Source organism: Limanda limanda, chromosome 12, assembly GCF_963576545.1.
Source record: "Limanda limanda chromosome 12, fLimLim1.1, whole genome shotgun sequence".
NCBI lineage: Eukaryota > Metazoa > Chordata > Actinopteri > Pleuronectiformes > Pleuronectidae > Limanda > Limanda limanda.
This window is the reverse complement of record NC_083647.1, coordinates 3,448,434-3,474,885: the sequence shown is the minus strand read 5'-3', so window position 1 is coordinate 3,474,885 and position 26,452 is coordinate 3,448,434. Positions and strand designations below refer to the sequence as shown.

The 26,452-nt window shown below is 43.3% G+C and overlaps 3 protein-coding genes and 1 long non-coding RNA gene across 4 annotated transcripts in view; 1 reads left to right on the top strand and 3 right to left on the bottom strand.

Annotated features, from left to right (window-relative positions):
* LOC133015150 (histone H2A-like) overlaps positions 1-26,452 on the bottom strand; it is a 543,969-nt gene that overhangs the window by 275,153 nt on the left and 242,364 nt on the right. The window lies entirely within an intron of this gene.
* LOC133015642 (histone H3-like) lies at positions 12,237-12,860 on the top strand. The gene is made up of 2 exons (XM_061082889.1): positions 12,237-12,286; positions 12,386-12,860. The coding sequence occupies exons 1-2, from the start codon at positions 12,237-12,239 to the stop codon at positions 12,807-12,809; spliced, it is 474 nt and encodes a 157-aa protein (XP_060938872.1). The 3' UTR covers positions 12,810-12,860.
* LOC133015641 (histone H2B-like) lies at positions 14,995-15,791 on the bottom strand. The gene is made up of 2 exons (XM_061082888.1): positions 15,561-15,791; positions 14,995-15,366 (listed from the first exon to the last, which is right to left on the bottom strand). The coding sequence occupies exons 1-2, from the start codon at positions 15,789-15,791 to the stop codon at positions 14,995-14,997; spliced, it is 603 nt and encodes a 200-aa protein (XP_060938871.1).
* Positions 23,678-26,364, bottom strand: LOC133015163 (uncharacterized). Its single transcript, XR_009681518.1, has 4 exons — positions 26,178-26,364; positions 25,846-25,948; positions 24,053-24,154; positions 23,678-23,961 (listed from the first exon to the last, which is right to left on the bottom strand). It is a non-coding gene; the product is annotated as an uncharacterized LOC133015163 (long non-coding RNA).

The window sequence follows — 26,452 nt, the reverse complement described above, 5'->3', positions numbered from 1 at the left end:
GACATGGAGACAGAGGAAGTGGTGGTTGCCAGGGAACGCGTCGAGCGTAGAACTAAATGTGAGTCTGACCCCAAGCCCCCTCATCAGTAAGAGTTAAGACGAGTGTATTGAGACATTTCTATTCATATGAAAAGGCTCTGCTTGCTCCTACACCCTGCATACTCAGCAGATTGTTTTAAGTGCTTCCCTTACCCAGACCATGACACGAGATGTGAACATTCCAGACTTTGAATTACAACACAGATAGAACTCATTTCCTGAGTTCCTCCTCTCTTATCTCAATCTACTTCTAACTTGATGACTGATCTATTATGAGGTAGACTCTTGTATAACCCCCCCCCCCCCCCAAAAAAATTGGATTAAATAAAAACAATACATACTTTTGTAAAATCAACCCTTTCTGTTTCTTACCTCTTCAGCTGCAGTAAGGTACAGAGTCTCTTACAGTGAAGATGACTTCGATGTCTTGGGGACGAAGGATGCTCCAAAAAGGAAAGCGGTTAGCAGTGATGACAATACCAGCTTCGCCCCAGACAACAGCACCGCGGTCGACAGCGATATGGACTCTCCAGCGCCACCACCCAAAGTCCCAGTACCTGCGTGAGTATGAGACAACAGCCTCGATCAATAAAGCTTCTTTCACATTGAGTGTCTTTCTGTTTATTTACCTCATATTTCCTCATTTCTATGCAGAAAGAAAGTGACAAAGGCCAAATCAACTGTGAAAAAGGCTGAGACCGAAACGTCCCCTTTTACAGGAGAATAAGGAGCTGGCTGAGGAGTCAATCAATCAATCAATCAATCAAGTTTTATTTGTATAGCCCACATTCACAAATAACAATTCGTCTCATGGGGCTTTAACATTGTGTGACATCCTCTGTCCTTAACCCTCAACAAGAGTAAGGAAAAACTACTAAAAACCCTTTTCACAGGTAAAAATATGTAGAAACCTCAGAGAGAGCCACATGTGAGGGATCCCTCTCTCAGGACGGACAGAAGTGCAATAGATGTCAGGTGTAAGAAAACATCATCAGGATTTTTAGCAGCATCCATGAGGCTAAACATTTTTCAATACTATGTGTCAGGCAGTCCCGCTGCAATCACAGTCTCTGGCCAGCAGCCAGCGAGACCACGATCCAGCGTCAGGATGGTATCCACTATAGTCTACAGTCATTGTCCACCGCCGCCAGTTAGAATCCATCATCAGCTGCCGCCTCGGTCGTGGTCCCTCATCATCCGATGCCAACGCGACAAAGGATCCTCCATTACAACGACGATCAGCTGGCACGATACAGAATCCACCGAACTGGATCCACCATTGCGACCTCCGACACGCGATCCACAATCATAATCCATGGTGCGGCCACAGCTGTGGCCCTGCATCCGCGGGCGCTAAGGCACAGAAACTCCGGGAAAAGGGGTCAAGTTAGTAACATGTACTGATCAGATAAGAATTATCTTGATGTGATAAATATGGAGAAAAAGGAAGGAGAAGCAGGAAAGAGAAGCTCCGTGTGTCTTGTGTCATAAATTCCCTGTGGGTCTTAGCATCATCAGGGGTTTTTGCCATTTAATCAAATTTGGAACATCGCACTAATTAGCTCTAACTATAAGTTTATAAAAAAGGAAGGTTTTGAGTCTACTTTTAAACGAACAGAGCGTGTCTGCTTCCCTAACTGAAAGTGAGAGATTATTCCACAGCAGTGGGGCTTGATGGCTAAAAGCTCTGGCTCCTACTCTACTTTTAGAGACTTTAGGGACAACAAGTAAACCTGAGTTCTGGGATCGGAGTGCTCTAGTAGGTTGATATGGAACTAACATCTCTTTTAAGGTGAAGAGGTGCCATATCATTAAGGGCCTTGAAGGTGAGGAGGAGAATTTTAAATTTGATTCTAGATTTAACAGGAAGCCAGTGTAGCGATGCTAATACTGGAGAAATGTGCTTTCTTTTCTTAGTTCTTGTCAGGACACGTGCTGCGGCATTTTGGACCAGCTGCAGAGTCTTTAACGACTTGCTGCTGGAGCCTGATAATAATGAATTACAATAGTCCAGTCTCGATGTAACAAAGGCGTGGACTAGTTTTTCTGCATCTTTTTGCGAAAGGACATGTCTGATTTTTGAGATATTACGCAAGTGGAAAAACGCGGTCCTAGAAATTACTTTTAAGTGACTATTAAAGGACAAATCAGGATCGAAGATCACTCCCAAGTTCCTGACTGTGTCATTGGAAGCAAGGGCAATATATAATGAGAATAAAATTGGGCCGAGCACAGACCCCTGTGGGACACCATGGTTAACTTTGGTGCGCACCGATGACTCATCATTGATTTGAACGAATTGGGAGCGATCAGCAAAATAAGATTTAAACCAGTTTAAGGCCGTTCCTTTAATGTTAATTAACTGTTTTAGTCTCTCTAATAAAATTTGATGGTCAATTGTGTCGAATGCTGCACTGAGATCTAACAGAACGAGGACAGACACAAGTCCCTGATCTGAAGCTATTAGAAGGTCATTAGTGACTTTTGCCAGGGCTGTCTCTGTGCTATGATTGGTTCTAAACCCAGACTGAAAGTCTTCATATATATTATTTTCCTGGAGAAACTCACACAGCTGATTGGCTACAACTTTTTCTAAGATTTTAGATAGGAAGGGGAGATTAGATATTGGCCTGTAATTTGCTAAAACCTCTGGGTCTAGGGTGGGTTTTTTGAGTAGGGGTTTGATTACAGCTATTTTAAAAGACTGTGGTACATAACCTGATGATAATGACAGATTGATTGTGTTAAGTAACGAATTATCTATTAGGGGCAGAATTTCTTTAAGTAATTTAGTTGGAATCGGATCTAAAATACAGGTTGTTGGTTTAGAACCTGAGACTATTTTGGTAAACTGATCACGGGTGATCAGAGAGAAGCTGTCTAAATAATGGGAAGGATTCTCAGCCGTTTCTGAGATCTCTATTGTTGGGAGGGTATTAGTGCCAATTGAGGGCAGGAGATGATTGATTTTATTTCTAATAGTTAGAATTTTATCATTAAAAAAGGTCATAAAGATATTGCTATTTAGGGATCGAGGAATACTGGGTTCGGTGGAGGTGTGACTCTCTGTCAGCCTGGCTACAGTGCTGAAGAGAAACCTGGGGTTGTTTTTATTCTCTTCTATTAGTTTTGAATAATAGGCAGCTCTTGCTTTGTGGAGAGCCTTTTTATATTCTGTAACACTACTCTTCCAGTCTAGGAGATTTTCAACACTGTTGCTGGAGCGCCACTTCCTTTCTAGTTTTCTTGATATTTGTTTCAACTCATGTGTCTTGGAATTATACCACGGAGCTAATTTACTATGTTTTACACATTTCTTTTTTAGAGGCGCTATTGAGTCTAATGTTAATCGTAATGAGTCTGCAGAGCTTTCTACGAGGTGGTCAATCTCAATAGAGCTCGGGTTTTTAAAGAATTTGTTGTTTATGTCGACGGATAATACGGGTTTAAATGTAATCGGAATTATTTCCTTAAATTTCGCTACAGCACTATCAGGTAGACATCTAGAAAATGAGTTTTTTATTAGGGGCATATATTCAGATAGTGAAAAATCGAAGGTTATTAAATTATGATCTGATAGTACTGGATTGCGCGGAAGTACTGTTAAATGTTCAATTTTGACACCGTATGATAACACAAGGTCAAGTGTGTGGTTACAACAATGAGTAGGTTGATGCACACACTGACTAAAACCAATTGAGTCTAGTATTGAAATAAATGCTACGCTCAGGCTATCTTTATTATTGTCAACATGAATATTAAAGTCACCAACAATAATAATTTTATCTGTCTTCAGGACTAGGTTTGATAAAAACTCAGGGAATTCTGTTAGAAATTCAGTATAAGCCCCAGGAGCACGATAAACTACAGAAAATATGATTGGCTGTTGGTGTTTCCTAGATTGACGTGGAAGATTAAGAACAAGACATTCAAATGAGTTGTAGCTAAGTTTAGGTTTAGGATTAATTGATAGACTGGAGTTAAAAATAGCAGCAACTCCACCTCCTCGCCCGAGTTCCCTGGGAACGTGTGAATTTATATGACTGGGGGGAGTAGTTTCATTTAAACTGACATATTCATCAGGATGCAGCCACGTCTCAGTAAGGGACAATAAATCTATATTGTAGTCTGAGACTAGTTCATTAACTAAAATAGCCTTTGAGGACAGTGATCTAATGTTTAAAAGACCACATTTGAAAGTCTTAGTTTCCTGTGTTGTTCCAGAGGTTGTTTTAATTTGTATAAGATTATTGTGAGTTCTCGCTCTGTTATTGTTTAATTTAAATAATTGAATCGGACGGTAGACAGAGACAGTCTCTATGCGGTTGGGTGACTGATCCAGAGGGAGCGCAGAGAAGTGTTTAGCACTGCAGCTCTGCTTCCTGGTCCCAACTCTGGGTTGTCATGTGATAGACTTAGTAATATTCTTAGATAAGAGAGCTGCTCCATCCCAAGTGGGATGAACGCCATCTCTCCTAACAAGACCAGGTTTCCTCCAAAAAGTTTGCCAATTATCTATAAAGCCCACACCGTTTACAGGACACCACCTCGACAGCCAGCGGTTAAAAGACAACATGCGACTAAACATGTCATCACCTGTAGTGTTAGGGAGAGGGCCAGAGAAAATTACTGTGTCCGACATCGTTTTAGCAAAAGCACACACAGACTCCACATTAACTTTAGTGACCTCCGACATACGAAGCCGGGAGTCGTTGCTGCCGACGTGAATTACGATTTTACTGTATTTACGTTTAGTTTTAGCCAGCAGCTTCAATTTGGATTGGATGTCGCCGGCTCTGGCCCCCGGGATACAATTGACTATGGCCGCTGGTGTCGCTAATCTCACCTTTCTGAGAACCGAGTCGCCAATAACCAGAGTTTGATTCTCAGCGGGTGCGTCGCTGAGTGGAGAAAATCTATTTGAGACGTGAGCTGGTGGCTCTTTAATCGTGGGCTTTCTATGGGTGGTACTATGCCCCCTCCGGACCGTCACCCAGCCACCCTGGGCTCCCGGCTGCCCGGGGCAAGTCGAGGGACTGCTAGCTGAAGCTAAGCTAGGTGGCTTCGCTGCGGCTAGCACGGGTCGGCTAACTATAGCTAACGGGGGTTCTAAGCTGAGGAGCCGAGCTTCTAAGTTGCTAAGCCTCGCCTCCATGTCTACCAACATACTACATTTATTACATTTACCACTACTGTTAATGGAGGCGGAGGAGTAAGTAAACATGAGACACTCGGAGCAGGAGAGAGCGGTGGAGCGAGAGGGAGAGAGAGAACACATCGCTGCTAAAACTATGAGTGTGAGATTTAAACAGAACACAGAATCACAAAGCACCAGAGAGGAGGGGCTGGTATGTGAGGGTCCTTAACTATATACCGGTGATTTTAGCCGTAGTAGAACAGAAAGACAGTTGTGTTTAGCGGAGGAGCTAATTCAGATAGCGACTACACCACCCGTGTCCCGTGGCAATAACAGGAAGTGACGAAATGACGCAGCACGCTTACCGTAAACACTGGAGAACAAAATAAACGGGTGACCAGGGCTCTGTAGCTGCAGCATGTTGTCTGTTGTTAAAAGTTTCTGAGAGCTTGTTGGTAACTGGCAAACTGAAATAAGGCTAAACGGAGGATCATAACTACACACAAACATCAGCAAAGGCAATTGAGCGTACATCACCGTTGTCAAAGAAGCGAAACACGGTGAGGCGAAATGCAATCAGGACAGGCAACGACAGAAAACAATGATAAACATCGGTATCGCATTTCAGAGGTGGAAATGAGCAGCAAAGGGTTTTGGAACCATGCTGAAGTCGCCAATTTTCTACTGGACAGGTAATTTACCACATCAATATAAATCCGGTTTGTTATGTGATTGTTTTGGATGGAGCATGGTCAGCATCAGTAACCTCACGTCTTCTGTCAATGGTTTTTAGACATTACGTAACATCATTTCCACCTTATGCGCTTCCATGTCTGTAAGCTGAGCTAATATACGTCTGGTATATTATCATTTAGTCACTGATTTGTGACACTGAATATCCATATTGTTATCTATTCAAGCACAAGATCATTTATGTTGAGCTATGCTACACACACTCTATGGAGACAAACTGTCCTGACTCTAAGGACATGTCCATCAATATAAAATCATCCACTTTAAACTAATACCGCAACTATTGGTATTAAGATCATGGTTTCATATTATAATTAGGGCTCATATTGAAGTACGTATTCTGTCCCGTGTCCACCGGGACAATATTTACAAATAATATAATAACAAATGTATTTTTATAGTGCTGTTATACACTGGTGGTTTGAAGCTAATGGTTATCGATTTATGATCTTTTTAGTACACAACATATCCATATATTAAGTCTATATCAGGGGTTTCCAAACTTTTCAGCCCGAGACCCCCAAAACAACGGTGCCAGAGGATGGAGACCCCCATCGCCCATGGATGTGTTTATGAATGTTGTGCACAGCCACGCACACAGTATTAGGCCTTTGCAAACACAGGCATTATTACAACACAAAAGAACAACAGCCTAACAGCCATGATATCATTTTATAGCAATTTAAGAAATAAAATATAACCAGAATACAGGGAAACTCCCTGTATAAATAGTAGGGCTGAGTGAGCATATGCTGTAAATATAAAAAAAAAAAATGTGCATATGTGATGTCTGTGTGCGTCTGTGTGCATAACGAGCAGCAGAGAAATTACTGCTGCCATATGCAAAAACTTTAGGGTTATTTATTTTAGCCTAAACATTACTTTAATTTCTTAAACTCACTAATGAGATAGGTGGGCAATATGCATGGAGCAGAGCAAGTCCATTCTCGGAGATCATTCTCCACGTTTAGCTGCGCTCTGTATTTATTCTTTATGTCTTTCAGGGCTGAGAAAGTCTTTTCGCACAAGTAGTGGACGGGTTTTTATGTAGTTGACCATTTTTATCACAATTTCAAGAATATGTTTAAGCTCTGGTTCAAGTGTTTTGCTTGCAAGAGATTCTCTCTGAGTACTACAGTGTGTGGAATTTACTTGCGGCGCCACTTGTCAGACTCTCGCTTTCAGTCCTGCCTTTGTCCCCAGCATCACCCCAGCCCTGTCCCTACACACACCAATACAGTTTTCCGGAGATAGTCCCTCTTCTTTTAGTTTTGTAAAAATGTCCTCACCTGTGCAGGTCCACTCCGGAGTGCCGAGCAAAACAGCATTACGTTTTCCGTCAAAACTGTACCTGATGAAAACAAGGAGCTCGGCAGAGTTTAATATATCTGTAGATTCATCCAACTGTAAAGCATATTTCCCTTTCTTTACTCTATCCACTAGCTGGCACTTTATGTCCTGGGTTTGTCCGTGATGCGCCGGGCAATAGTACCGTTAGACAGTGGCACTGATTCCAGCTCACAGGCTAATTTGACCCCATGCATGGCCAGATTTATAGCTACAGCAGCTGGTTTAGTTTATGTTTCGCCGATTGTGTGTGGCTTTGATGCCTGTGCAATTAAATATGCCAACTCATATGATGTCCTTTGATCTGCGACTGGGATTGTATGGCTTTGCAATTCTCGCTCGTTCCGCTAATCCGTGTTGTAATAACCTCAAGGGTCAACAAAGAAAAAGGAAAAACCTGATGGAAATGTTTTTTATCGCATGGTGTTATTCTCATTTCAACTCATATTTATGTATATATTTATACAATAAAGGGTTAAAAATTCCATTTTAAAATGTATTTGTTTTTTTGAAGGCATCATGCGACCCCCACTTTGGGAACCTCTGGTCTACATAAGCTCCGAAACATCCATTCAGAGCGGTGCACCTAAACACAACAAACCACTGTGTCCATGGTCCTGAATTAAGGTATCCAGTTTAGTTGTTAAAAATTACAACCTTTTTCAGACATGGTTTTACCTTTAGCTACAAGTTTGTTAACATAGCTACTGTTGAGCCCGGTCCCTTCTGGACCAGACAGCGTGTTCGTTGATTCGAGGTTCAAGTGGGAAAGGTTAATAATTCAGACAAGATCAGTGTTCAAAAGTTTCACAGTAATACGTTTATTGTATAAGAACCATACTTACAGAGAGTCTCTGGAGTTCTCCAGGACACGTCACCAGGTCACTGGATCATGTCGAGAAGAAGCCCCCACTTTTCCAAGTCCACAGTATTTGTCAAAGACACAGATTGCAACACAGAGGCGGTTCTTTTCTTGAGGGCATACAGCAATTGGCCAGATGTAGACTGTCTCTCAAAGTGCAGTTTTTTGCAAGCACATCATTGTGAGAGAAGGTTTACTCCACCAGGTGTCTCTATCAAGAAGGGAGTTTTTTACAGTGGAGAGACCAAGCAGATTAGACCTTAGAGGAGGATTTCATATGTTTTTCCCATAATAATTCATGAAATGGTTCATTGTTTAAGTCCTCTCTCCTTCCTGAGAATCCATGGTTTCATTAGCAGTCAGTTTAACACTCAAATGGTTACGCTCTGTGTTTGACCCTGTGCCTGAGTCCAGAAGTTATACATTACTCCAGATGAAACAAACAGTTGTAATATTGTTTATTCTATAGACTATACAGCTAATATTGATTCACAGGGTATAAATGTAGGTAAAATATAGTAAAATATATTCATAAGATAGAGAACAAAACATAGATATCTCAACACTACACATGGTTATTGTCATTGTTGAAAAACTAATCAGAATAGGGTTAGAGAGGTTTGCATTCAAAGGAGAGCAATTATGATTTGAAACTCTTAAATCTGAAAAAGTAAATTTCTATTAATTTTCACATGAGCACTGGGTGTAAATGCCAAAATGTGGTCAGGTGGGGGTTACTCAGATTTACTTTCAAAGAAGATCTATTTATCTCGCGGAAAATATTTATTTCACAAACCTTTTTTTTCTTAGGAAACACATGTTCATGTAGCAGCCATATTCTGTTCAGCTTGATGCTGACAAACTACTTTAGGAGAATGAAAAGACATAAACTGTCTAAACCATTTCCTCAGATACATTTAACATATAGTGGTTGTGACACAGGAAATATTAACAATCAGGTTTAAATATTGTGCTGACCGTGTTCTGTCTCTTATGGCAAAGAAGAAAAATAAAACACTGGGTTCTTATCTAAAGTGTATCAAATCAGAAAGCAAAAGATAAACATTGTTCTAATAAGTGTTCATTTGAATATATAATATATAATGAATATAGAAATTAACTCTATTATCCATGACACTTAGCAATGACTCTAAACAGTTGCAGGCCGTCTTTAGTTAGGGAGGAAAACACAAAGTGTTGTGCAGATGAAGCTGGTGCATGTCGTCCTCATGTTGATAATAATAAATTATGCAGGTTATTTGAGCTATGTGTCTGTCTAATCTTTTTACTTTGTTACAATCATTTTACTTAAATTATGTATTATAGGCCGCATCTTTGTGTCGGGCTGAGCGCTAAAGCATGTGAAATGTATTTGAAATAGGATTTCTGCTCCCTGCTGGCACTCAAAATGCAGCCCATGGTATATCTCACTGGTCTATATAGGCCTACTGCTTATAATAATCAGCTACCTATATTTTTGTGACGGTGACATGACGTCATACAAAATTGCCGCACCAGAAATTTCAGGCTAAAATCGCCACTGAGCTCAGCCATCATTATTATTGTATATATTCCCTCCTGTGATTCTTCTGGTGTTTCAGTGATGAGGCTGTCCTAAACAATCTGAATGTGACACCTAGAATCTGTGTGTTAAAGTGTAAAGTAATGAAGTTGTGGGTGAGCTGCTACGAAAAAGGACGATTTCGTCTTCAAAAAATATATTAACATTGTAGTAACAACAGGCAGCCAACAGATGACGCTGCTCTCCAAATATGTGAACCGGAACAACGTCCACGACCAGATGAACTCTCCTCCATGTCCTGTCAGAAGCTTTGTTTTCCAGTTGCTCAGCTTCTCCTGTTTTATTGCAGCTACTTGTCTGTTCTGAGTCATAAAAATTAGCTGTGTAGCAGCATCGACTTGATCAGTGGCTGTCATTAAACTAAAGTAAGCAAGCAGAGTGTTTTTTAAGTGATCTCTTTTCTCAGAATTATGATTAACTCTAAGTTAATTTGAGGAGCAGAGCGCAGCTAGTTTACTCCTCACACACGTAGGTGACAACTCTGTACGTCGAGCCAGGGGGTAAGATCAGCCATCCCATGTATCTAGATAACTATAATAAAAAGCAATAATGTGACTACAAATGTAGTGTAGTCAACATTACTCATTCCATCTTTCACATGGATAGAGTGGCATGGAAACCAGAACGAATATATTCTTGTGAAGCAAAGTAAATTAATCATGTTGCTACAATTATCTGTCTTGTATCTTAATTAAAATAGATTAACGAACATACATTAATGTATACACACAGACAGACACACACACATACATTAATATATACACACAGACACACAGCCATTTAGTGCATATATAAATTCTCACTGAGCAACACAGTTGTTGCTATGAAGAACACACTTGCACACCACAGTGTGCGTGCGTTAGCCACTGACGTCCCCTCGTACTGCGGGTGTTTGACGAAGGCCATAAGGCCGGCGCATGCTTCTGCAAGGACGTCTGCGGCTTTTCACGCAGCTGTGTCGTGGGACTCGTTTTAATTTATAGTTCCCCAAGGGTTGCGCTTGATGCAAAGCACTTCAACAAGTATAACAACGAAGGAACACTCTTAAAGAAGAAGTATTATGTAAAGTGGATATCGTTGCACATCATGTTAAATGGTGTATGCGTGTGTATGGCAGTCTGCTTCTCCCTCAATCAGCCTAAAAATATGTTTTGTATTACTTGATATTATTTGATGTGTTGATGTGAGATAAGTTCTAAATTCGGACATATACACATCTTTAATATCTTTCTACATAACTTGACTCCCTATACTTAAGAACTCTGTCCCTACATATTAATTGACAGTGGTGGTGAATGATGAGGACTCAGCTCTTTGTGGATAGACTTGTGTGGCTCTTAAAAGAGCCTTTTACCAGGATGGACACTTTTCACAGTGAGGACAGCTCACTTCTTCTTGGCTGCTGTCTTCTTCGCTTTAGGTTTGGCGACCCTCTTCGCGGGGGCTTTTTTTGCAGCAGGCGCCTTTTTCACCCCCTTCTTGGACGCTGAGTGCAGATACAGTGTGTGTGCTGTCAACACGAGGCGTGGTGACGGCCCTCGTAGGCTCATGGTCACACTTACTGTCAGCAGAAAACGGTGTGGGGGGGCACTCTGTTTTTGTGACAGAGGAGATGTACCGACTTAGTGTTGTGAGTCTGTGCCGTGAATCAGAGGGCAGCTCACACAGTGTGGGGAATGATGTGTGTGAAACAGTGACAGCAGAGTCCGTTGACTCAAGTACAAACTGTTTGAAGGATTTGCTTTTCTGGGGAAGATGTTTTTGTTTTATTTCAAAACTTCCCATATTCAGCTCACACATATCCCCCCCCCCAAAATGTCAATCTCCTCCACTGTTTCCTGGGGGGGTTCCTCCGGTGGGTTGGACCAGGAAGAGGCAGCAGCCCGTCGATTCTTTCCCCATCGCGGTGTCTGTCGTGCAGCCGGCGGGCCCGTGCGAGTAGGAGGAGGTGGGGGTTGGACAGGTGGAGCTGAGAAGCGGGACGCCCCGTCCGCTGATGAAAAGGAGTCCGGTGATCTCGCCGGTGCTCCTGTGGACGGGAGCCTCGGGAAATGTGTCTCTTGAACCTTTCGGCCTCATCTGCGGTCTGTTGCATCTCATCGAGTGCCGCCTGCAGCCGGGGCACGAAGAGTCCTTCCGGACTAATGGGAGCGTCCAGGAGCTCCTTCCGCAGCCCTTAAGGGTGGGATCTGTGGGAGGACATTGCTCTTCTGCTCCAGGAGCGGAGTCAAGTGACTCCGTTGCACCGAAAAAATCGGTGGCATCGTCCGGCCTGAAAACCCGCTGCGAAGCGAACCTGTCACCGTCCATGTAAGCCTCAGCTCGCCTGCGTCTCTCGTCCTCCGTGAGGGGCTTGCAGAAAGCGCAGGTGGCTCCGGGGGTGAGCGCCAGGCCGGCGTGCTTAGGCCCCAGGCACGACTCGCATCGCGGGTGGAGGTCATCGGACATAATGTACCCGGTGTTGCAGACCGGGCAGAGGCGAATGTTATTCTTGGAAGTTCCGTGCTGCTTCATGGATGAAGAAAAATGAAAAACGAGCGGCCGGTCTCACTCCAATTCATACACGGTGAGACCGGGGTGGGGCCCACAGTTGGTGGGCGTGGACTAAAGTTTTCAGTGCTGCGCATGCATGCGAGGGATAAACCCACTAGCGATACCCTTAAAGGGCGAAGCCTATACGATATAGAACCAAGCAGACCGCTCGTAAATCCACCGGAGGCAAAGCCCCCAGGAAGCAGCTCGCCACCAAGGCTGCACGTAAGAGCGCCCCGGCCACCGGCGGCGTGAAGAAGCCTCACCGTTACAGGCCCGGTACCGTGGCTCTGAGAGAGATCCGTCGCTACCAGAAATCCACGGAGCTGCTGATCCGCAAGCTGCCCTTCCAGCGCCTGGTGAGAGAAATCACTCAGGATTTCAAGACCGACCTGCGCTTCCAGAGCTCCGCTGTCATGGCTCTGCAGGAGGCCAGCGAGGCTTACCTGGTCGGCCTGTTCGAGGACACCAACCTGTGCGCCATCCACGCCAAGAGGGTTACCATCATGCCCAAGGACATCCAGCTGGCCCGCCGCATCCGCGGAGAGAGAGCATAAACTGCTGCTGCTCCACTGACGATAACAACGGCTCTTTTAAGAGCCACTTCACTGCCCTCAAGAGAAAAGTCCTCCGTTGTCCTGCTTGTTAAAGACAGTTAATACATATAACTAACTAAAGAATTGACTGCAGAGCTTAAAGTACATATCAATACCATTGGAGTATTAAATAACTTAAGTTATTACAATATTATAAATTGTAATTACAGAACATTACAATCCATCTTTTTAAACATTTAACGTTTATCCAATTTACAACATTACTTGAACAGGACACAGCTATTAGTTTGTCATATTACTATATATAAAAGAGTTGTGAAGTTGAGCCAGACTTCCTATCAGAGCCGTCAACGTTTCATGCTGAGGATGCTGGAGAGTCATTCAATAATTAGGACTTAATATAATGATGATGTGTACATAGTCAATTTTACTAAATATACACTTCAAGCAATAATCAAATTAATATTGTGGCACATTTCTCTCATGTAATACAAAAAGTCAACAGGTTGTATCATTTATTTTGCAGAATATTCTTTGCTTTACTGGAATTTGCAAGGTCTCTGTTGTCTGATTTAGTAAACACCTACATTGACTCTTCACATTAACACTAGGATACATGTTTGTGTATATTATTTTAATCATTATTTGTTTAAAATAATCATTAAAACATGCCAAATGTTTTTGAAAAACTATTCGTCTCGTGAGTGAGAGATCTCAGTCAACCTGTCCATATGTTACCTATTGATCAATAGATCAAGTCTTCTCAGACTGTTATAGCCAATAACACATTCATATTACAATTGAAGGCTTTAGTGTCAACAAACACCCTGTGTATCCAGAATGTACACACATGTGCAGTATGTGAAAGTGTTTGTGTAGATTGCGGTGGGTAAGTTGTAGCATGTAAACATGTTATTTGAACCATTCAAATATACTTTATTTATTTAGTGCTTTATAAACAAGCACTATAACACAAAGTAAAGTACCTCCCATGCTTGCTGCGATACAAAAACACCCCCCTCCCCTTCACTCACGCCCATCCAAACCCATAGCATAACAATGTTATAATGTTATATATATTTTAACAATGTAATAACAGTGTTGGTGTTAACCTCATAGTTTTCAACTCATGAATCAAAGGTAGGAAAGCAAAGACAAAGTGGAGAGATGGTCACTCTGCTCAGGAGTTTGGTGAGCTCCTCGTCGTTGTAGACAAACAGCTACAGGTGGCGGGGGGCGAAAATATCATGTCAAGGATGCCACCACAAAACCAGGACTATTTTTTTCTAAGGTCCATTTCTGCAAATTAAACCATATCAATATAGTACAAAAGAATCCAACAGAATGACAGGTTGAAATCAACAAAATAAACAGTTTCAAGCATTCTTGAGGTGATTTTAAAACTGGTCAGTATCCAAAGATGCCTAATGAAAGATGAACATAGACACACTGGCCTTCCGGACTAATAATAAATGGGCATGTTCATAACACTATCAAAAAAGATTCCCGTCTAGCATCAAGTGCTTACACTGCTTGAGCTGTTTTGTACAGCTACAACATGACTTTTAGTGCTGATGAAAAAAATCGCTGCCTGTTTTTTTTAAATAAAAGACCACATTTAAAGTCACTTTGTCTATTGACTATTAGATTGTTATGTCTTAGTTGTAATTTCATCTTCTTTTTGTGACAATGTTTAACGTCTCTTAATAAAAAACGAGTTAACTTTGGCTTTTTGTCTTCACATTTTAAATGGGGACAGACAGTAAAAAATGTTAACACTTGCCTTTGATGGGTGGTTGTGTTTTACGTGTAAGTGTAGTCCTCTGACTTTGAGGAGCAAGAATTTCATAGGTTTCTTTGCAATACGCTTATGACCACCAGGGGGGGAACAGCTCTTGCTCGTGAATAACAGAAATCACTGATTTGAGAAAGAGGACAAGTCCTGCGGTAAATTCTGCTATTGGATTTAAAAATAATTATTTTCATGTGTAGAAGTTATGCAGGATGTTTAGAATGTATTCACATGATTATTCTCTTCAATTTAATTAACCACAGTTACATAATTAGTTAAAAGTGGCTGTTCAAATATTGCTAGACATGTCATTAGAGTCAGGACAGTTTGTCTCCATAGAGAAAGTGTGTGGCTCTTAAAAGAGCCGTTGGTTTGATGTCTCCGCAGAGGCATTTACTTGGAGCTGGTGTACTTGGTCACGGCCTTGGTGCCCTCAGACACGGCGTGTTTAGCCAGCTCCCCGGGCAGCAGCAGGCGGACGGCGGTCTGAATCTCCCTGGAGGTGATGGTGGAGCGCTTGTTGTAATGAGCCAGACGAGAGGCCTCACCGGCGATGCGCTCGAAGATGTCGCTCACGAAGGAGTTCATGATGCCCATGGCCTTGGAGGAGATCCCGGTGTCGGGGTGGACCTGCTTCAGCACCTTGTACACGTAGATGGCGTAGCTCTCCTTCCTGGACTTTCTCCTCTTCTTTCCACCCTTACCGGGGGCCTTGGCCACCGCTTTCTTGGAGCCCTTCTTGGGCGCAGTTCTATATTGTATAGGCTTCGCCCTTCAAGGCTATCGCTAGTGGGTTTATCCCTCCCGCGCATGCGCAGCACTGAAAACTTTAGTCCACGCCCACCAACAGTGGGCCTCGCCCCGGTCTCACCGTGTATAAATTGGAGTGAGACCGGCTGCTCGTTTCCCATTTTTCTTCAGCCATAAAGCAGCACGAAACTTCGAAGAGCAACATTCGCCTGTGCCCGGTCTGCCAGACCGGGTACATTATGTCCGATGACCTCCACCCGTGATGCGAGTCGTGCCTGGGGCCTGAGCACGCCGGCCTGGCGCTCACCCCCGGAGCCACCTGCGCTTTCTGCAAGCTCCTCACGGAGGACAAGAGACGCAGGCGAGCTGAGGCTTACGCCGACATGGACAGTGACGGTTTCGCATCGCAGCGGGTCTTCAGGCTGGTCGAAGACGAACATGGATCGGAGTCGGCTGACTCCGCTCCCGGGGCTAAAGAGTCAGATTATCCTACAGATCCCCCCCCTCGAGCTCGAGGCGTCGGATGACTTTGATTCACCGCCGGCTTACACTCCCCTGACGGCCATTGGTGTCCTCATGAAGGAGCTGCCGGGAATCATCCAGATGGCGGGGGTCTTCGCCTCCTCACACAAGCCCGCGAGGACGTGGTCTGGCATCCACAAATACCAGGACAGTGCGGCGGAGGAACCAGGGAAGATGAAGGCGCCAGTTCTTCCCTACGTCCCCAGCACACGGGTGGAAGGGTTCTCCGATCGAGTTTTCCCCCCGGTGCCCCCACTGGAGACAAGCTTGGCTTCCATGTTCGGGGTGAGAGTTAACTCTCTCGGGGGACGGCGGACAACGCCCCCCTCCCCCTCTAGCCAAACGTGGACGAGGCTGGCGGACCGCGCACACCAGTGTTCTGCACAGGCATCAGCCGCCGTTAACAATATAGCGCTGCTGGCTCATTGGCTGAACGCCCTGACCCTCGAGCCTGACTCCCTGGCCGATCGGGCAGAGGACTTGGCCAAAGTTTCGAGCACGATGCTGACCCTGTGTGCCGCCGTCGCTACAGCGATGTCCGCATTTCAGCTTGGCAGACGATGATTCACCGGTGTGTCTGGCTCAATCTTTCAAACCTGTCGGAGGGGCTGAGGAAGGAGCTCCTGGGGGCTCCCATCAGTCCGGGCGGACTCTTTGGGCCCCGGCTGCAGACTGCTCTCGACGAGATGCAGAAGACTGCAGATGAGGCTGACAAGTTCAGGAGGCACCTGTCCCGGGCCTCCCGTCCAAGCAGAGAACAGGATCACCGGCGAGATCACCGGGTTCTTTCGCGTCAGCGCCTCTTCCCCCCGCCCCGCCTGTCCAGCCCCCTCCTCCACTTCCTCGTTTGGGCCCACCGGCGGCTGCACGGCAGGCATCGCGATGGGGGAAGAACCGGTCCAACCCCCCATGAAACAGGGGAGGAGATTCTGACATTTTGGGGGGGATATGTGTGTTTTGAATGTGGAACATTTTGGAATAACACATCATGATCCACACAGACAACACACACACAGTTCCTGTCAGTCAGAGCAGTGTATATTCCCGGTGTTTTGAACACGGGAGCAGACATCATGTCGAGGGGAGGTCCTCGACACGGGGATTGGAGCCTTCATCCCGATCTGGTGAGTCAGATTTGGAGCAGGTTCGGCAAAGCAGAGGTGGATCTGTTCGCCTCTCGCGGAAACGCACAGTGCGCTCTGTGGTTTTCTCTGAGCGTGCGGGACAATCCTCCGCTGGGAGTGGACGCGTTATCGCATCGACCGTGGCCCAGGATGCTTCTTTACGCTTTTCCATCAGGTCCTTTGATTCCACGACTTCAACCCGTGACACACATCTCCTCTGAGTCTGTATCCTACAGAAAAACAAACAGAGACTAAAATAAATATTCTTTTATTCTTTAAAGTTTTCATCCCCCACATTAATAGGTCTATGTAAATATTTGTGCCAAATTTGCCATTATTTTCTTGATGTGTTCTTACAATTCAGCTACTTTGCAGCTTCCAAGGTAAACTGATCTTGCTCACTAGTGGACCAATGATATTAGTTCCACCGAAAAAGGAAAAATTACTTATTATTTCCACACCACTATGATAGAGGGATGGGTGAAGTGTTTGAGTCCACAAAACACTTTTGGTGTGTCAGGGGTAAACAGCGTTGCAGGCAAGTGCCTCATTACTGCTGCTATGGTGTCATCCAAGTATCTGTAAGCCCAATAAAACTTTTTCGACTCCATGTGCTCTGATATGTTCCTCTATTGCCGCATTCACATCTGCACACAAGCTCTCGCACCCGAGGGGCGTATGGAGTGCGTGTTAACATCACTACTTCTGCATGCAGACTTTTAGACTTAAAATATGGTGTAAATGACATTTCAAGTTGAATTTGAATGTCTGTTGACTCAAACACTTCACCCACCCCTCCATCAGCACAGTGGTGAGTAAAAAATGACTGAACTTTCATTTTTCGGTGAACGATCTTTTTAAATTCATAGATAAAAACACGCAATTTCCTAATCACAATGTGCGCGATTAAAACGTGCGGACGAGAGTAGGGCACTGGGCTGCTGTCCTCACCCCGCATCCAGAATGCCGCGGGACAACAAAACTCCGCTGATCCAGAAGATAGCGAAGCAGGCCTGCATCACCTACAGGGGCCTCAAGTCTTCGACGTGGCGGAAACATAGAGCGAGCTCATCTCGCTGGTGATCGCGGTGCGTGCAGAGGACCTGAAAATTGCTCCCGGAAAAGCAAGCCGGGCTCCGGGGCCCCCCGTCAGCTACATGCACATGTGCGAAACGGAGATGTTCAGCATGGGGGTGTTCCTGCTGATGCCCGGCGCCTCCGTACCGCTGCACAACCACCCGGACATGAACAGGACGCTCCAGGTCATTACAGCGCCTCATGTCTGCTGTGTTGTGGCTCCACACACACTCTGTCTGTTACGTGACTTGTGTTCGAAAGGGTTAAAAATCAAAGTCTGAGGAGTTGGACCATTTCATTAGCTTCAGGAAACTGTTCATACATGAAGTTATACTGTTTTGACTCTGTGGCCATTTCTCCGTTTTTTATTTAAAACTATATTTACTTTGATTTTACAAAATATTTTCAAAGTATAGTAGAGGCAAATTCTATGTTTCAGTTGTATGAAATGTTACTGACCTGGGAGCAGTAAGACACCTAAAATTTTAAAGAATATTTTACACTAAATGTATCTAATATTGTGTTGGTCACATTTAAATCATTCATTACGTTTTGTAATCGCATATTAATCACAATCTCAATATTGGGGGGGGGGGGCGGGAAATCGCAATTAGATTATTTTCCCAAATTGTTCAGCCCTATCTCTAACCAGAGATTTACTGGCCCGTTGTATATTTTTAATGGCCAAGCAGTCAAACATGAAAACAACCTTAATGGCATAAACCAAAGTTGTCTTACCAGACATGTCTTCAGAGAGTTGTCTGGCTCCTCCCTCATTAAGAAAGTCAGACTTCTGAGATCTGTGGCTTTTCTTTGTGCAAGCACGTCAGATGTCTGAAAGATACAAAATGAAAAAAAATACATATCACATGGCCTGAAAATAAATCAGTCTTTCATTAACGCACAACTTTTGTTTATTTGTTTTCTAGAGCAACTTTTATAAAGATAACAGCATTGGTAGCATGTGTTTGATGCAAAGATATTCAACAACTACATGAACCATGGTTTTCCCCATTGTAAACATGGGCAAAATATTTTTTTCTGATATTACTAACCATCATATTCCACAGGAAAGGTAAGGATAATGGTCAGAATCTTCAGTCACAGCACGAATATATTCTGTTGCTTGCTTGACCACCTGTATATTAAATAGGGTTGGGAATTGGCAAAAATGTGACGATTCGATAGTATTGCGATATTTGGGCCACGATTAAATATTATTGCGATTCTTAACATATTGCGATACAGCAAGTATTGCGATTTGATTCTGTGAAATATTGCGATTCATGTCCCCCATTTAATTCAAAGGCTTTTACAAAAAATGAGGAAAATAAGACTGCTCATCTCACTTCAACTGTCACATTATATTCTGTGAACAAAATTGTCTTCTACACATTAACTGAAGTGCAAAAACTAAGAAAGGGTAGTGCAAAAACTTTGTCCTTGAACATTTAGGACACAGGGCCTTTGTACTTATTTTCTGAATAGGAGACCTCTCACATAAACGCTGAGCTCCCAGCACATAACTTCAAATAACTTTGAATACAATACAGTAACATAAAGCAGACGCAATAGAGGAACATAAACCTGAGAATAATCACATAAATAAGAGTAACTTAGCGCTTTAATCAAATTGAGAAAAATAAACAAAAATGTGTACTGCTAGAGTCCAGTCTAGTTGGCTGCAAGGTCATGAACCAAAATGTTAAATTCATTTGGGAATATTGACATGTCTGAACAGAAAAAGGAGTTGGTCAACATGCTCAGATGTTAAAGTGCTCCTCTGGGCCGTTACTATATCTCCTGCAGTGGAGAACATCCTTTCAGCAGACACACTAGTGCCTGGAATGCTCAGGTATCTTTTAAACTCTGAAACTCTCCTCGTCATGCTTTGCCAGCCAGGGGCTGTTTCATATATAATTAAATATTGCAAAAATTGCAATTTCATCAAAGATGTCCAGAAGGGCCCTGAGGCCTTTTCCAAGTGCTTCAAGTGATCTGGACAGCTTTATCAACTGTGATGAATGAGTGTGCGTCCAATGAGAAGAACATTTCCCAGTTCCACTTAAGTAATTCTAAAAAAGAGAGGAGACAGTATTCAAAGACATGTTAAATATGGTTGCTACGGTGGTCAAGACAGACATTCTGATCATATTCTCCGCACACATTACATGACTAAGAGATCAAAATGCATACAAATCGGAGATCATTTAACTATTTCAATTTTAAAACAATTATTAAACTTTCACAAAAACTTAAGCAATTAATTTTGTCAAATAGTAATACCACCCTAGCTTTGATTAAAAAAGGAGAGACGTTAAAAGATGACATATACCCTGGCATGCATAAATAAAGAACATGAATCATTTAACATAAAAAGCTCCCATTATTTAACCTTCATCGTTAGCTATTTGTAAGTCAAGAAATGATGTTTTGAGAATGTAGGCGGTGAGGGGTTCATCAAAAAACAATACATCATTATAATAATAAATTAAAATTAAAATCATATTTATACATATACAAGCTTTTTGTGTTTTATCACAAGGACAAGTACTTAGATGAACGTCACATGCACACGGGCTGACGTTAACTGTAAAGGCCAATTCATGCTTCTACGTCTTTTCTAAAACGGACAGATAAGACCGCCCTATCCGTCGTGGAACGCCCTCTCCGAGCGCCTCGGAGAGCTTTTCGTACACCTCTGATTTTTCAAACTGTCCGTGTTTATGTCGGAGAGCCCACGGACAGCCCTTGGCTGTGATTGGTCCGCGAACGAAATTTCCCTACAACGTCATTTCCGGATTTCACATTTCCGGACCTTAAATGTCCTGCTTGACAATAAACCCAAACACAACTACGATTCTACGATTAATGTGACATGTGTGTTAAGCCAGCGGAGTTGTCCGGCTGACGGTGGCTCGTTAGAGCACTGACGGCATGTGTGCAAGGTCACATACGGTTATAACAAGCTTTCAAAACGGCGCTAGCGGGCTAGGCTAGCGGGCTAGCCACCATGCTGACTGCGGTGGTAACAGAGCAAAAACCTGCCGTCACGACTTTAATTCCACTTCTATCATGACACTAGGGCTGCAACTAACGACTATTCTGATAGTCGATTAGTCACCGATTATTGAAACGATTAATCGACTAATCGGATTATGAATGACACAAATTCTCAATTGCTATTATTTAGCAAGCAGCTTTTAAATTTAGCTTGAGGTTGTTCAAGGCATGTGATGACTGAAAATAAAGACAATAAAGATTGATACTTCATTAACAAAAATGTCTTTTAATAAACTTTGCTGCATATAAGGGTACTGTTGACACAAAAGCAAAGAAAAATCAAGTTTTTGTCCATTTAAAACCAAGGACAGGCAAAGTGCTAATAAAAAATATTAATTTAAATTTAAGTTTCCCTTTTTACTGTGAACCAAGAACAGGCCAAGTGCTGGTACTAAAAATAAATTAAAATTCAAGTATCCATTTTTCGTGTTAACAAAAAATGACAGGGAAAATAACATTAATAAAAACATCAACAAACGAAACTACAGTCTTCTTCAGACTATATCATTTTGATTAAAACAGGACGTTTGTCAGGCAATAGGATAACATAACGCTTTTAAACTCGTTAAAAAAAAGTTTAAACCATATTTTTGTAATGGATGCTATAATCCTGCGCGCAGGTATATACGTGTATATATAACATCTGACAGAGGCGAGTCCGCATCGTCTCCGTTACGATGTCACACGTGCCTCCTCCTCAAATGTGCGTGTCCTGCTTCCATGGAGAGCAGGTCCGCTGTACAGATATTGCAGGTAGTTTTTCTCGGGCCATGTTAAGAGTGAAGTTCTCCCGAACTTTTTACTTCCTGGTGCGCGACTGCGCGCGGCAGCGGACGCCGACATTGGTCCATGTTTTGTCGCTATTGCACATGCGCGACTCTCAGAGATAGGATGGGAGCGAGATGGCTCACTCCTCAGCTGCTTTCATCAGCACCTCCGGTAAAACGCCGTTTAGTTCCGCTGCGCGGCATGAGAAAAACACGCTATGACGTCACCAACGATTCATCGACTAGTTAATTCGTCGCCAACTATTTTGGTCATCGATTTTTGTCGACGACGTCGACTAATCGTTGCACCCCTACATGACACTGTTTCTATAATACCGTCAGGTTAGAAGCAAACACTGGGTAGTAGTTAGTGCCGGGAGTCCCTGCTGACTGTGTGTGGAAGCTAGCTGGGAGGGGATCAAGCTAGCTCCGTCTAGCTTCAAGCTACACGGAGCTTCAAGCTGTGGAATCAGCAACACAGTTCGGAAACAAGACCGGGGAACCGCTGCGCTAAGAAACGATTACATCAGCATTTTGACCTGCTGGGTGTCACTTTATTTAGTTCTGTTAGTTGCCATGGTTCAGTGTGTGGGAGGCCAGCCGACAGAGGTAAACAGACACACGTGGACTTCTTCTTCCCAAAATTGGGGTAGGCTTCTCTGAGCTCGTCTTCCGTTGCGCCACCTTTGGGTTTGGCGGTGAATTGTTTTCAACGTACAGTGGTCGGAGAAGTAAAATTCAAAAAGACTCTCCGCACTCCGTGCAACCCTCTCCGAGAAACGGATATGTAGAAGCATAATGGAGCCTTAACGTCTGGCAGTGGCACCGCTTCAACTAGCACAGCAGTTTGCAGCTAAATGTTAGCATGCTAAAACTGCAATCGTAGTCAAAAAGTTGTGCGTGTGCATGGAAAGTACAACCTTTAAAACACACAGCAATGCGCACACTCCCTCGATAAGCCAATAACGTAACACGTGAGTAGTTTCTTAGCTTTAGCACGGAGGGGTAGTTTCTACAGTTAGCTTCTATGGATAGCTTCTACAAGTAGCTTTGTAAACGTTGTGAACCTTTACATTCAAAAGACAACGGGTGGCAGAATAAGCAGCAAACAAGCGGTAACTGGAGCACAGAGTCGTACCTGGTTCATGTGAGCTGGAGAAGAGCGAGGCGGAGCGCCAGCAGAACTGGGACATGTGCGGACATGCTCCGACTAGACGAAAAGCAGTATTATTGTCACAGGAAACCTCTTCGGACAGGCCTAATCCCCTGCTTTTACCTACGGTTTCCATGACGTTACCTCGGCGTTCGCCAGTGACATAAGCTGAGTCAAGCGGCGTTTGCGAACCTTATGGGGGATATGGAGAACAAAGGAGAGAACCGCGGGGGGGCTCGCTGAGCCTCGCGGGCCGATCGCGACGTGTTATCTAATTAGCATATGAATAGGAGTCCAGCCGCTGGCCAGAGCCTCTCTCTACTCACCATTGGAGGAAACCACAGACCCTTGAAACGAAGTCACACGTGATTGGCTGGTAGAAGTGTTGCTATTGGTCACCCTATGGGTCATTGCAGTGCACACGTGGGGTCACAGCATTCCACACGTGGGGTAAGCCCCTCCCACACAATATTAATAATAAAAATGTATATATTAATATTTATTATTATTTACTAGTAAGCCTTTACCAAAAGCACTGCAGTTAATTAAAACTATACATTCATGTGATGCTTGATGTTATAGGTGAACATATTGTACAGGGAAAAAATGTGAACAAGGTATATGGGGAGTCAAAGCTTTATTTACATACAGCACAAATATTGTCCAAACACAGTTGGCCTAGCCAGTGAAAAACTCAGGTGGAGCTTGAAATGTCTGTCTGCAGCCTCGGGGTCATGGCTTCTTTGTGGGACTCTGTCTGAATCTTCTCCAGTGTGTAGACGTCTGTGGTGTGTAGCTGTGAGATCCAGTGTAGCTTCCAGTCTTATATGAAGTGTGGGACACAGGTCGGTGCGCTCCTGGCTGTGGAAGGATGGATCCATGTCATCTGTCCCGCTTCAATCAGCTGTAAACACATTCAGTAAAATTAGCACAGTTCAATGACAAAATACACCTTAACATGTAACTGGAAAATTATTTAATGAATATAACCTTACCCTCTTTCTTCTCCGACAACTCCTGAACTCCTCAATGCTGATGTAAGGTCTGGTCGGATCATACTGGCTCATAGTGTGTCTTAATACATCATGGACAGGCAGCTGGAAAATCAGAATCAGAAGAATCAGAAGTATTTTATTGCCAAGTACGTTCACACATACAAGGAATTTGCTCTAGTTATTGGTGCAAACAATTAACATAGCAGTGTTAATTTTGGCAGCTATTTTTGATTTAGTCTTAGTCTTAGTCTTTTGACGAAAATGCATATTAGTTTTAGTCTAGTTTTAGTCATTTTTATCCTTCTTAGTTTTAGTCTAGTTTTAGTCGACGAAAACAAATTACATTTTAGTCTAGTTTTAGTTGACGAAAACAAATTACATTTTAGTCACATTTAATAGCCACATTAAACTCCTTATCTTCCCTTCTCAGGTCCAGGGACCCCCTGTGTTGTGTCTACAACTGCATACTAGTCCAGCTTGCAGTACTTAGGTTGTCCATTAGATATCCCTCCTATAGGTCTATAGCAGGGGTCGGCAACCTTTACTATCAAAAGAGCCATTTTGCCCCCTCTTCCCCCAAATAAAATTTGTCTGGAGCCGCAAAACATATTTGATAACAAAGCTGATAAAATTTTATATAAAGTTATACTATACTAATCTGTAGATTATTGCATTTATGAAATTATAGAACAACAATAAAGAAAACTGTTGACATTTTATTTATTTTTACCTGTTACAACAAAGGGAAACACCAAATGCTTATGAGGAGGAGAAGAAAATACACAGGCAAGTGTAGGCCTACTTTGAAATAAATTAAACGCAGAACTATGTAGGGTTATTTGAGTCATCCCCATATTTGTGGGAAATGTATGAAATAAGAAGTACCCTATTTTTAAATAAATAAAAACATATAGCTGCAGCCTATATATTTTAGTTGGCGTTGGCGAAATGTGAAAACAAAAAGTGAAGGCAGATCAGACTGGAGGAGGAAACTGAAGCTCGGTAGAAACCAACTGCAGTCTCTGCTCTGATCAAGAAGCTGCGGCGCTGATCTCAGAGCAGCTGAGACCAGAGAAACTCTGTGTTTTCACTGTTTCCAGTGACAAGAAGCAGCCGGTGAGTCAGTGACCGGCCTGCTTCACATGAACGAGCTCTTTTCTCACTGTGTCTCTCTGAGCGAGTGCGCGGGGGCGGAGCCTCGGGACCGGTGCGCTGTCTGGCAGCACACACACACACACGCACACACAGACAGACACACACACTCGCCGCTCCGGGTACTTCATGACGGCCTGATACGATTATGTTTTTAAAAATTGTTGTGACTTAGTCAACCGCCAACATTTTCGTCTCGTCTCGTTAACGAAAATTAAAATAGATTTCGTCATAGTTTTTATTTTCAAAGATCATTTCCGTTACGTCTTCGTCTCGTCTTAGTCATGCGAAAAGGGGCGTTAACGAATATTTTTCGTTATCGTTATCGTCAACGAAATTAACACTGGAACATAGAAACATAAAAACGCAATAAATACAACATGCATAGGAGAGCAATAAAAAATGGGAAACCAGTATATATTTACTCACTGTTTACTTCTTATTTACTCACTTTTTACCAATATTTATACAAAGTAACATTTATTTTAAGATACACATTTCTGAATAAAAATATATAAAAAGTGAAGTAACAACATGAGTAACATGATTTTATTATTAATAAACGGAAATAGCCGCGCTGCATCACCGTTGGAAGATCCACAGCAAAAAAACACCAAAACAATTCATAAACAGTTACTTACATTCAATGGCTTAATTTTCCGCACTTTAAATCCGGACTTTCAGCGTCTCGGCCTCACGCGCAGTGGCCGCCTCTTTGTTTGTGTGTGTGTGCGTGGGGGGGGGCTGAGAAAAGATACAGAGAAAAGTCACGTTGATGAAAAAACTTAACAAGAACAAACTGTTACATCTAAGTAATTCATACATATTTACACATGCACTAGATCTGCTCAAGCACTCGATGCTGTATTCGTATTTTAGCAACTTTCTCGCTATCCCAAAGTTGCTGGCATGCTTTTCAGATGTACCAGTTAGCTTCGTAGCTAGCAATGGCGTCTCCTAGCTTAGCTCTTACCTTAACTCAGGGACTGTGCGCCCGTCTTCTCCGCCTTGACTCGTCCACACCGGGCCCGCGGCTCTGCTTACACACGCACTCATCTTCTCCTCCAGGGAACAGCGTCGTGTCGACTTCAGCAAGTTATTTACCCCGAAGACAGAGTCACTCGGACGGAACAAGCTAAACACGAGCCGGAGGTTTCATGTCTGCGGGACACTCGACGCTGCACGGCGTTTACGAGGCTGTGATTGGACGAGCCCATCAGCTGATGACGCGAGCGGGTGACGTGAGGT

Excerpts from the sequence above, each read along its gene's own strand:
- LOC133015642 (XM_061082889.1), top strand. The coding sequence starts at position 12,237 with ATGAAGAAAAATGAAAAACGAGCGGCCGGTCTCACTCCAATTCATACA. Across the intron at positions 12,287-12,385 it reads CTCACTCCAATTCATACACG|GGCGAAGCCTATACGATATA; the intron begins GTGAGACCGGGG and ends ATACCCTTAAAG.
- LOC133015641 (XM_061082888.1), bottom strand. The coding sequence starts at position 15,791 with ATGTTCGTCTTCGACCAGCCTGAAGACCCGCTGCGATGCGAAACCGTC. Across the intron at positions 15,367-15,560 it reads GTCTGGCAGACCGGGCACAG|CCTATACAATATAGAACTGC; the intron begins GCGAATGTTGCT and ends TGAAGGGCGAAG.